This window comes from Leptonotus elevatus, chromosome 14, assembly GCF_054856555.1.
Source record: "Leptonotus elevatus isolate MCC_2025b chromosome 14, RoL_Lele_1.0, whole genome shotgun sequence".
Taxonomy (NCBI): Eukaryota; Metazoa; Chordata; class Actinopteri; order Syngnathiformes; family Syngnathidae; genus Leptonotus; species Leptonotus elevatus.
Genome location: NC_141252.1, coordinates 9,259,331 through 9,272,155, shown reverse-complemented (window position 1 = coordinate 9,272,155; position 12,825 = coordinate 9,259,331). Strand labels below are relative to the sequence as shown.

At 40.0% G+C, this 12,825-nt stretch overlaps 1 protein-coding gene across 1 annotated transcript in view; it reads right to left on the bottom strand.

The window, feature by feature from the left end:
- mboat2a (membrane bound O-acyltransferase domain containing 2a) overlaps positions 1–12,825 on the bottom strand; it is a 38,035-nt gene that overhangs the window by 8,307 nt on the left and 16,903 nt on the right. Inside the window, exons 2-6 of the mRNA XM_086094080.1 lie at positions 10,955–11,100; positions 8,962–9,039; positions 3,620–3,715; positions 1,991–2,046; positions 783–837 (exon numbers count right to left, since the gene is read on the bottom strand). Of these exons, the coding sequence (XP_085950206.1) occupies positions 783–837; positions 1,991–2,046; positions 3,620–3,715; positions 8,962–9,039; positions 10,955–11,100 (431 nt within the window). The remainder of the gene's footprint in view (positions 1–782; positions 838–1,990; positions 2,047–3,619; positions 3,716–8,961; positions 9,040–10,954; positions 11,101–12,825) is intronic.

Below are 12,825 nucleotides of genomic sequence, written 5' to 3'. Positions count from 1 at the left end.
TGAAGAAGCGTGCGAGGACAGATGGCGGGAATCGTGTGAAGTCATAGCATAGCATATAGGCTAACAACAACGAGCAATTATTAAGTTTTTAAACAACTGCTACATAACAGAAATCTTCCCCACCTCACCTCTCCCATGCGCCCCGAAACTTCTGGTCGATATAGTGTACCTGAGCTTTACACAAAACGTCTCCCATCGTCTTTCCTCACATGTCAAGATGTCACTCTCGCGGCCTGCCGTGCCTCTAATCTCTGCTCTGTTTAAGATGATGTCACGTATTAATTCCCTGACCTACTTCTTGCATTCTTGCTGAACCTCCGCAGCCGTGCTCACTCCTGCAGCAAAAAAAATGTTTGGCGAAAGAGAAACGTGCACGCCTAATAAGAGAGTTGGGACTTCCAGCACGATGGAAGCAAGAGTAACCACGTAGCCTTCCTGAATAGCAAAACGCTGTACCAGAAAATGTGAGTCTGATTTGCTAACTTTTGAATTTAAAGAGGCAGCACTCCGTACTTGACAGGAAAAGGTGAGAAAACTTCACATCATCAAAAGGTCACAAAATTACTTATTATTATTTTCAAGAGTCGCTAAGTTGGCAACACTGCGTCGCGCTATCGCTTTACAACACACTACACTAAATACGCTATTGATGATCATTCAAATTCAAAACAGTAATAGTATACTAACCAGTTGAAAACTTTATTCAAAATCTTTCATCCCTACTCAGCGCAAACGTTACTTCCTGTCAACTAGAGCAGTAAAAACATACCTGAGTCACATACCTGATAGCAAGGTATTTCTGACCTGGAGTCAGCTGTCCCTCTCGCTTGGTCAAACCTACACAGACAGACAAAACGTGCATGAACGATACACAATGAGCAATTCATGTTGAAAGGCTGTTTCTGTTGTGACCCTTTGGCACTCCCCCAAAAGATCCAGCGATCAGTACTTTAGTTCCGTTTTATTTATTTTTTGAAGTATTGTTTTTATTATTGAGTTCTTTTTGAAACACAACTTTAATGACTTTTTCTTTTTTTTTTGTTAATGTGAAGAAGAAAAATCTGAAAGTGGAAACCCAGACAAGCAATTGGAAAAACATTCAAACACCACACAGGAAAGACAGAGCTGAGATTCTGCCTAGCAACAAGATATGATTAAAAAAACAAACCCTAACTTGGATATTCTGTTGATCTACATTGATTTGATAAATTACAGGCTATTCTTGGTGGCAACAGGGGGGCGGGGGGTGTTTGTTTTTTCTCCCTATGCGTCACTGTGTCTTTGTAAAAGGCACAGGCACTCTTCGGCAAAAGTTAAACAGACAAGAGTGTATACTCAAGTCCTACACTAATTCAAGAGATGGCTACATTTTCCCAACAGCACCTTGGTGACAAATGTTTTGAGCGGCGAGTCTTGACGACAAGCTGAGTCAATATTTGTCTTAGGAGGGTTAAGGTTGTCAATGAGAAGCCCAGAAACAGGGTGACTGACTTACTAATTAGTGTCAAATGTTCTTCTCCTGCATTGCATTATCCGCATGAATGAATGCCCATGAAGAAAAAAATGCAAAGACAACCTTGTCGTCGGATGCATTTATGTCTGCATACATATTTCGTTTGTTCCCCATCGGCTCAGTGAAATGGTGGTTTAGCACGTCTGCCACAGTTCTCAGGTTCTGTGTTCATTTGTGATATTACTCGCTCCAAAATTCCGACAGCGGGTGTCATATGCTGGTGGTCGCTTGGCGGCCCGATGACATCATATGCCGTGACCTCCTTTGGCCAGAATGTAATGGATGTTCCGGCTTTAACCGCGTGTGTCCTCTTGCAAAGCGGAACTTGTGTTTTAAGACAGCCATTTAACCGGTTAGCAGAGCGAGAGAGCGCAGTGGGTCATTGCTTTGTTACGTAACAATATTTATACTCTTTGTGCTGGTTCACTAGACTTGAAAATGTGTGACCGTGTGATCTGTTTTTTAGGTTTCTCTTACCGTCATGTATTTCGAATGCCAGGCTTGTAATCTTCTGTGTTATCACCATCATGGGCCTGATGAAGACAAGAAGAAGAAGAAGTTGCTCAGCCCCCTGTCTGGATCTCTGACCTCACCACTTAAATAGAATCAAAGTCTTCATTTGAATGCCCGTCGAGAAGAATCCTATTACAATGACAGCCCTCATTTGTTGGTGGGATATTGGTTTATGATAGCATTCGGAAAATAATAATCAACTCATTGTGCAATAATAGTCACCATATGAGATTTATATTGTGGTGGTCCCTCCAGGACAATGAAGAGAATGATCAAAAAGGGTTGACCGTGTCTGTTTAACATTAGATTTTTACAAAAATATTTAATGAAAGTGGCATTTCGATAGTTGAATGCACCAAAGATTGTATAATTTGGAATTCAATAAAAAATAAAAAATAAAAAAATAAATATATATATATATATATATATATATATATATATATATATATATATATATATATTAGGGGTGTTAGAAAAAATAGATTCGGCAATATATCGCGATATTACAGCGTGCAATTCTCGAATCGATTCAAAATGCGGCCGAATCGATTTCTAAACATCAATTTTTTAATGGAAATATTCAACAAAACATCTTACTTAAGGTTAGGATTCACACATTAAGCATGAAAGACTGTTATATTAATGGAACATTAAGCCTTAATATTGTATTTCAGTGCTGTTCAAACATGAAACAGACCTGTTTATTAAATGCAATGGCTCAGTTATAAGCCAGAATTTTCAGATAAATAAATATTATTTTTTATACAAACCTTAACAGTGTACATGTACAAGTTTACTGATTAGTATTTTCTAAATTGGAGTAAAAAAAAAATAAAAAATCGCAATAATCAATTTATAGATTCGTATCGGGATTAATCGGTATCGAATCAAATCGTGACCTATGAATCGTGATACGAATCGAATCGGCAGGTACCAAGCAATTCACACCCCTAATGCGGCATGCTAGTCGTGCACGAGCATGCCGCATTTAAAGTGAATGAAGGGGGCTGCTTTGATTGGTTATGATTGACGTAAGCTGTAACCTCTGCCACAGCGGAATGTTTAATTGATATTTTACTCATAGCAGGGTTGTATTTACATTTGTATGATAAGCAGAGGACCCCTGTACTGTACTGTATTTCTTACCCCCCCCCCCCCCCCCCCCAAAAAAATAGAGGTCAACCAGCATCGTGAAACAGAATGTGTTTAACATTATAGGTTCCACTATACTAATCTTACACATAAAAACAACAATGGGCCGTTTACTTAAGGTCTAAAATGCCTGGAATAAAATTAGAGGGACAAGAAGAGAAGATGAAAGAGTGAAATTTGTGCTCTCCAGCCGGCGGTATTGGTTTAGATTTGGTTGCCAAGCAACAGCCCACCCCCACCTTGTGGAGAGTGCAGGCAGCCTGCTTGAATTGTCACAAAAAGTGTCGAGAGAGCAAACCGCGACTCCCTCATTGACGAGCGTCGACAGACACGCTTTTGTGTTTGACTGGCTCGCAGTGGAATAACACGACACATTGTCGCGCCGATCCTCCCTGTCAGGCGTCATCATAGCGTCACATAGCGAAGATGTCTGGTGCTTACCCGGTAAAATCCGCAGAGTACATGCCGTAATCAAACACGTAGACACGTGTGATCTGACACACAATCAAATAGCCAAGCGTCACGATGAAGCAGTACCTGTGCAGAGAGGGAGAAAGAGAGCAGATGATCACATTCCTATCTGATGTCTTAGGGGAGCTTGGCACATGAATGAAACGACCCACGGATGAAAGCCTCAAGCTACATCGTGTACTTATTCGTTATAAGTGTCAAGTGAGAATAAAGTATTACACTTTCTTCTTTGCTGCCGTGTCAAGAAAAGCAGCAAAGTTGAACATGACATTGTAATTTAAAAAAAAAAAATGGCATCTACATTGACAAATGGGAGTCAGGACATGTAAATGTACATACTCTTAAGTGGACAAAAGTATTGGGACATTTTTCTATTAGAACTACTAAAACTGTTGGAATGTTTGTTTTGTTTTTTTGTTTTTTTAATTTTTGTCGCTAATGTGTAACTTGGAAACTTGCAAAAATATAAACACGTATCTATACACCATCAGTCCCTAAGTACAAAAAGACAATGGCCTCCACAACAAGGCAATCACTATGGAAATGCTCAAGAATTGGACTAAAGGGCGAAGGAGCGTCCAACAATGTGCCACTGTTAGCAGAAAAGTACAAGCTTTCAAAAGGAAAAAGCCAAGGCAGAACAAGAGGGAAAGTCTGTGGGTGGACTGAGCACAGTCCAAGTGCTAGCGACCTAGCATCCCCCTGCTGTCAACAATAAAAGGATTGTGTTGCTCTCAGAGGGAGCACAACTCATCATCCGGAGCCAAAGCACGACGGGAGAAAAAGACACAACACACGTCCTTTTGATTCGGGAAGCTTCCGCCGAGATGAGAGGAAGAAATCCCGTCACCCCGACCGCTGAGCACTCAGCTCATAACCGGTCCAAAGAAGTAACAGTATTACTTGGGTGTCATTTGGTGGTATTCCCGGTGCCAAGGAAATGCTTAAGTGAGTTGGGGTCGTCATCGACCAAAAAGAAAAAGAAAAATCCAGTTTGATTATAGTAGTAAATGGAGTGCACTGTATCTACGGTACATACACTATACGTGGTTCAAAGCGCTTTACCAAACTTCATATTCACTTAGTTGTTGGTATTGGTAAGCAGCAAAAACTGCAAACCCAGTTTTCACAAACCATTATGGAATTGCAGGATATGGGATGGACCCACAATTTGGAGGTTGATCAGATAAATGATGAATAATTGTTGATATTGTTGGGGGAAAAAATGCTTTCCTGAGTAATGTAATGGTAACGCATGACTCTTGATGATAAAATTCAGGTATACACAGTAATTTAGTCTTAGTCAAGTTCCATTTTGTGGTTGTGTCAAATTTTATAGAACTGGATTTCACTTTCCTTTCTTTTCTTTGATCCTTCCTCGGGTCTCCTGACAACCTCACGACTCTCGCTGGATTCTGAAGTATTCAGTTTAGGTGAACGGTATGGGATTTTTAATAGGTTTTAGGTGAATTAATGAGTACACACTCACACGCACGCACACATCCACATGCACATACAAAATAAAAATAAAAAAGAGAGAGAGAGCAATAATGATGACATGTCGAATCGGTAAAATTACAGAATGAACAATACTGAGCTCTCTCCCCCAAAAAATTAAAATAAATTAAAAAATAAAAAATAAAAAGTTTTATAGAACTTCACTATAGCTAATGTTTTTTGTTGTAGTTATTTTTAGCTAAAAACTGCTGAACATCATTTTATACAGCACTTGTCTTTATTAGTAAAATGAAGCAAATATACAACCGGAGCCAAAATTCAAACCCGGAACTAGTGTTGGCCATATGAAGCTTCATGAAGCACTTGTGATATTTTTTGACTCCTCGAGATGGCACTCTTGTTTAAATGTAATCACTTTCCATTGCACTGGCCTTTATAAGCCAAGAGCACCATCTAGAGGAGTAAAAAAATAAAAATAAAACATTGCAGGTGCTTCATGAAGCCTCATGAAGCTTCATGAAGCTTCGTTTTCCCATCACGACACGGCACCCCATAGCCGTGAGGCAGACATGTAGCCCACAATAATAAAAAATTATCAATCATCCCTTTACGACAGCGTCAATCAAAATCGTAGCTATATTATCTTTGTAAACAAGCAACATTTCCGTAACTGCTGGGTGTCCATGTAGATTATGTTGGATATATGACAATGTTTATTGAACTCAATGATATAGTACATTTGAGACAGTATAAGCAGCTCAAAAAGTATGGGCGTTTTTAATCCTCTTGGTGATCCCATTTGCACCCCCAGTAACATACAACTGTGCTTTTCATGATTGTGTGTGCAGGAGCTCTGTTTGCAGAAGCGATTCGACTATTTACCATTATCCACACCTGATTTGTGTTCGCGTCATTTGCATCAAGAATCCTGCGACCAAAGCAAACCCTCTGTGGGACAGCAGTGGACAGGTGCGATTGAGCGGCACGCACACAGTCACACACACTCAAAAGTCAAACAAAAGAGCCTGAAATGTGTGTTTGCGCACTGGCAGGTTGTGCACACACAGTAAATGCCTGGAAGCCCAACACCACCGTGTCCACTCAAATCCATGCCCAGGACACTTCCATCTGCTCTGCTGGCAGCTGTGATGCAGTAATTCACACTGTATGCTTTGCAGCTTCCACACCAAAGTCACATGATGTCACAAGCTTGCTACACAAAGAGGGACTGTTGTAAAGGTGATCTGCAAATCAGGCCCGACGCCACTCAAATCAAAGCATTAATCCAATGTTTCGGTGAAAAGAGGGTTCCTGAACAGATAAATGTGATCGAATATTCTGTCTCGCCTGAGCAGCCGAGGTGAGAGTGACAGTGGGAAGAAGTTCGCAGCAGCCGACGTCACTGTTACTTTCCTCTCGGGCACAAATTGTCCGCGTGCCAGTCAATCAGTGACAGGCTACCTCCTCCTCAGGTTATCCACGATGCAAGTCGAGCAGAAATTAATACGGACGCCGACAAACGGGGCTGGCACCTAACATATGATATAGAAAATGCTGCTTGTTTTTAACCCTCATTTAATTTGACACAATAAATGTGTAAATGAAAAAAATATACACTCAAATTTCAAAATACAGACCTTTGAGTAAGTCTATAAATGGTCAAATTATTATATATTACGTGACTATAAATAGTATCATTTATCTATAAAATAAAATTGTGGATTGTATTGGATGTGCAATTACACTTTATTTTAGTATGGCAAAAAAACAACAACATGTTTCTTGTGGCCACACCTGGCATTGCATTGCAGCCCAAAGGGGTTTCCGACCTCCCTGTTTGAGAAGACCGGCTTAAGGGCACAAATACAAAGCAAAAGCCATTGTTGTGACAAACATACAATAATTATATTTTATAAAAACAGTTTATTTCTTTACAATCCCTTATGTATTTTCAAATAATACAGTCATATTTTTTATTTTATTTTTTAAATGCATAACCCAAAAAATGGTGCTGTTTTGTACTGGCTCTGGCTGGAACTGAATTGAGGCAATTCCAATTCATTTGAATGGGGAATATTGATTTGAGATATGAGTCAATTGTGTTAGAGCTTGGTCACAGAACAAATTCAACTCCTCTGTATTTGTGGATTCACCTATTTCACAGATTTTTTTTTCAATACTGTATTTTTATTTTATTGTATTTTTTATTTTAAAATTTTTGTTGTTGTTGATGGGGCGGTTCAGTGCGTATAATGAGCGGCAATTGTTTGCCAATTTTCTGTACTTTAATATATATGTGCAGAAATGCTCTACTTAAATGTCAAGTTCTGCCTTTTTGCTTGATTATCATGGAAAAGTGCAAAGTGTAACAATTAATCACATTCTCCAAGTTAACGTTGGTGTCAAAACCCTTGATACAGGCAAGAATGCTAAACCCTTCATGGTCTAAAAATAGAATTGTTGTGCCCTTTATCAGTCCTAATTATTTTCTTATGGAAATATGCAAAAGCTTGACAAAAAAAAAAAAACTGCCGTCTATTTGAACAATTTCTGACCTCCAGTATTTGGAAGGTGGAGTGAATTTCCCATTTGCTCATATAGTCAGGCAAGAAATGTTCGCATTATTTGCGCTTGCAATCATTAACCAGCAGGTAGCGCTGTGTGTCACACTTGGAAAATTGAAAGCATTCTAGGACATTCTGTATTACATGTCCAACAGGTGAACTGTCAAAGGGAGAACGGGGAGTGGCACAAAGAGAAAGTGGGAATGCCTTGAAACACAATGCCTAGCATTGTGACCCAAAGAATTTGTCGTCAGTCTCGAATCATGGTAGGCCATTTTTTTTTGTAATTGTAATTAATCGCATGACTTCAATAGTTAACTCACAATTAATCACAAATTCTATATCTGTTGTAAATGTACAATAAAAAAAATCTAGGTTTTCATACCCTTGTTAACAAAAGCAGAAAAAATGTTAAACTAATAGAAATAGTTAAAATGATTTTTTGGCGTTTATAACCGTCAATGGCAGTGAATGAGTTAATATCAGAAATTGAATCAAACAATCAGCTCTTTCATAACTGAAGTTACAAAATGCTCAAATTTGACCGTGCTACTGGTACCTGTGTAGTAACCCACTTGGCTCTCACGCAAGGTCACAGTAGAGTCAATCTCAGCCTGCCACATTAATAATGCCACATTTGCTATGCAAAGACGACCCACGGCCGTGGGTTCAACGCCCTCAGCAGACACGAGCATGTCAGTGCATCCTGCCACAGTGCTTGTGCCCCGCGGCGGAACTTTTGACACCGATGACATTGCAGTAAACCTGCACAGGTGTCAAACTCAATGCCAAATCCATAGCTTAGCTTAGCGGCACAACATCCAAGAAACGCCAATCAGTAAACTACGACATCATTATTAAAATGAGTACCAATCTCAATGTAGTGGATCTTATTCCTTCAGTCAGCATAACCCTGTTCTTTGTTTTAGGTCACGGTCACACCGAGTCCTTTATCAGAGCAGCTGCTTTGGTGGGAAAACATTTTTTTTGTTAGCATCTATTTTCAGTGCTGAGCCCACGGGGGGAAACATGACGTCTGTTTACACCTGCACTCATAACCTTGAATTCTGGCATCAAAGCGTGTGTGTGTTTGCTTGTGTGTGTGTGTGTGTGTGTGTGTCCTGATGAGCCACGATCACACAGAGGTAGGCCTGAGGGCAGAATCATCGTCATCGGAAACCCCGGCTCGTACGCCTCAAACAGGGGCAGACAAACAAAACGCAGACGGTCGATGCTACTACGCCGCACCGAGCGGCCATTTCTGCGGGCAGAATGTGAAGAAGCGCTTACTTGTGCATGTGCTCCAGGCCGGCGAAGACGATAACGCTGTAGGACAAACCGCTTTGCACGAGGAAATGGAGGGAATACCTGCAGAGAAGGACATCATGTAAATATATACATGTGACTATATTTCATTGATCAAAAAATGGGGATAGATGATCCAACATCAGTGCCCTTTGACCTCACGTAACGTCACCGACACACTCTAACGTCATGTAAAGAGTCTTCCCAGAACTGTTGAATTTGCCACCAATTGCTGTCCCGATACATTTGTTCGTGTCCTCGAAATGACAGGCAATTACGACACGAAGTCAAACTGCCTCACAAGAAGGTGTGACGCGCGTCATTTGCACGGGATTATAATGTTCTTCCCACGTGCTTCTTTCTGTAATCTTCCGCTTTGTCACCCGGGACTGACACCAAAAAGAGGAAATGATGCGCTGTGAAAGCAGTCTCACCATCAACCATGTGGCTTTTTCAACCCTAAATGCGTCATATCCAGTCACAGGATAGCAATCAGCACCTCATTAGCAGCTGACGTCAGAAATGTTTACATACGTGCATTTAATGATTACGCTATGTCAACGTAAAATTATGTTTACACAATGTGTGTTTTTGACTCGTAGTGACATTGTATGGAGCTCAATTAGTATTTGGGGTACTCAAATATTTGATTTATGCCATGTCAATAAAGAAATGCAACAATAAAAAAAAGGACATGAATTATCGATAAGAAAGTTGCATTGGTACCATGAGCATTAGCCGATGACATCAGAAAGTGCAGTTGTAATTTATACAGCAAATTTGAAATGCTAAGCTAACCGCCCAATGCTTGCTCTCTGAAGCATACTAACGTAAAGCAATCTATCTGGGATTATAGCCTATTAATGTAGCAAATTACATTGTCTGGCATGCTTTCAACAACATAAATGTCTTTTGCATTGATCCATTTTAGACAAACCCGCTGCCATGACGTTGTCAAATTGACAATTTGATTATTTTTTTTTCTAACATGGTAAAAGTGCTGTGTCGTCTTTTTTTATTCAACTTCCTATCAACTGTAGGTTAGGGACCCCGCGGGGTCAGTTTCACGAGTTCCTCTTTTGCTGTTGAGATTTACATGATTGTGTCAGCATTGTTTCATTCACTCTCTTCCCTGACCAATTCAAAGTATTGCTGTTTTTCTATTTAATTTAAATTAAAGTGATAGCATTGGTTAGTACTAGTCTAAATACGGTCTTCTGGTTAATATTGCGTTAGTGGAATATGAGTTAAGCAGTAAAATCCAGCAGTTATTATAAATGTCAGAAGGCGGCCATTTTGCCACTTGCTGTCGAGTGAAAATGACATCGCAGTTGCTCAGGTCTCAGGTAGCCTAATAACTAATCACGGCTCACTTTCAGGAAACAGGTGAGCTGTGATTGGTCATCTTCTGAGCACCCGACCAACTGCGATGTCATCTTCACTCGACAGCAAGTGGCAAAATGGCCGCCCCCTGAAATGGATTAAAAACGGCTGGATTTTGCTGCATAACTCATATTCCACAAATGTGATATTAATCAAAATGTCATGTTTAGACTAGAGAGATCACGTTTATAACAACGTCATTGTCAAGAAATTTTTTAAACTTGACTTTCCATTTAATGCAAACCTGTTTTATAACCAAATGTGAAAACACACACATATGCACGCCGAGGCTCTCTTGCCAAGTGTTGTTGTCAATTCAAGTGTGACAGCGTTCTAATTGGGTATCTGCTACAGAGCCATTGATCTCGTTGCTGTAAGAGTGAGAAAGGAAGTGCTGTAATCTACGTACGAGAGCGTGCACCCATTGACCCTTTGATCGACAATGAACTAAAGTTGTCGATGACCAAAAGCTCACCTGAAAACACTATCAGAGAAAAAGTCTGCGTACATTCCGTTTGTTTGACAGAAGGAATAAAAGAAAGAAGGACGGAAGCTAAATAATAGCATGTATTTTACATCAGAAGGAGCGACTCACCAGCCAAAGCAGAAAAGAGCCAAATAGAAGCCCAGCAGAGTAGCCACAACATGTCTGACGAAGGGACTGGTCTTACTGGGGTGGAGGTAGAGACGGAACCACACGGCCATGAGCAGCGCAAACAACTGGCCTGCCACAAAGTTTACCTGCACAAAGAAGCACAACATGACATGGTTAGACAGTCGCCATATAACCGGATACATTTGCGCAACTTGCATTTTATTTTAGCTTCACTTGCTAAGCTGCTACTACAGATATCAATGACGGGCTGAAACAAAAAGGAAATAAGCCTGATGTGTGTAGCTCATGTTCTACATACTGTAAAACGTCAGCATTGTATGACATTTTGAAATAATGTGAGTTAAGCACCAAACGTGCTGCTCAGTAAACTAGTCAAATCAAGCCTTGTGGCTAGCTTGTGGCTAACCCGCATCCAGCATGCTAACTGTAGCCTACAAGGTCATTTGTTACTTTTTTTGTCATTCAAAATGACATCACAGAGCACAGTTGCTTTAGTAAACTCATACAGCGGTACCTTGAATTACAAGTTTATTTTGTTCCTGACCAATATCGTAACTCATTTTAATCCTTTTTTTTAAAATGACATTTAATGCCGTCAAAGAAGCTTTAACCCATACAATGTAAATTATGTCAGATTGACAGGATCCATCAAGGGAAAGGTCAATGGAGCTTTTTCATTAATCCTAAACCGCTTACTGTAACCTACGTATGGAATATACCAGTTTCAGTTGACCAGTTGACATTGACCCCTTGCGCTAAAACCCTAAACCAAGAGCTTTAAAATGTTAGCTAAATCACGGCGTAAGACACGGCAAATATCCGTACACACTCAACCGATAAGAAGCCGACATGCTCGTTTGATGTCCCACTCACGGGCAGCACAATGGCACGCGGGTAAATATAGGTCATGCAAATAGATCTGTCTGGCCGGTAAGCAGTGAAAGGCTAGAGACACCACAAAAGCCATCCATTATCTATGCTTCCTGCATGATTCATGAGAGAGAGCAAGTGAGACAGATATAGCCTCGAATGCATAGGCCTACATCAGGTCCTCAAGCCGCATGGGAAAGTGAAGACGGGGGGGGGATGGTGGCCATACACTAAAGGTTGGGCAAACTTTTTGGTCTCAAAATTCACCTTTAGTTTTGTAAAGTGACAGATGGGCCACATACAAACAGACGAACGCAACAGTTGAACTAAAACAGGACTTGTGATAATGTAACGTAAATGCTTGGGGGGGGGGGGGGGGGGGGCATAACAAGCCATATGTCACAACACCTTCCAGTCATCTATATAAGGCGTTAAAAAAAAAAAATTTTTAAACATATACTGGTATGTACTGTATATATATTTGGATTGTGGGCAGAAAATGTGTTAATGCTGTAAACTTGCTGATATCAGTAGGATTACAGTATCTCACAAAAGACTGATATTTAATTATATATTTTCATGGGATTGAAGAAATGACACAATGGAAAAGTAGTCCGTGTGCAGTCAAAAATAATTAAAAAATACAGCCATTAATAGCTAAATCCCCGGCAACAAAAGTGAGTACACCCATAAGTGAAAATGTCAAAATTGAGCAGTTAGTCACTTGGTACTACAGACATAATAAATCATAAAAGTTACAAATAAAGAATGTTTTTTTTATTTAATTTTTGGAACAATTATGCATTAGCATTATGGCAAAATATACTATGTTGGTAGCATTTAACTTACAAATACGTTCAAATACATCAGCTTGAAGACAGTTCCCTTAACTGGACCCCTTTAACTTTTAATTGATGACACATGCTGTAGGCCAAACCAGGTTTGATTAATTCATTGATTAAGGGTCGTTTACCTCGACT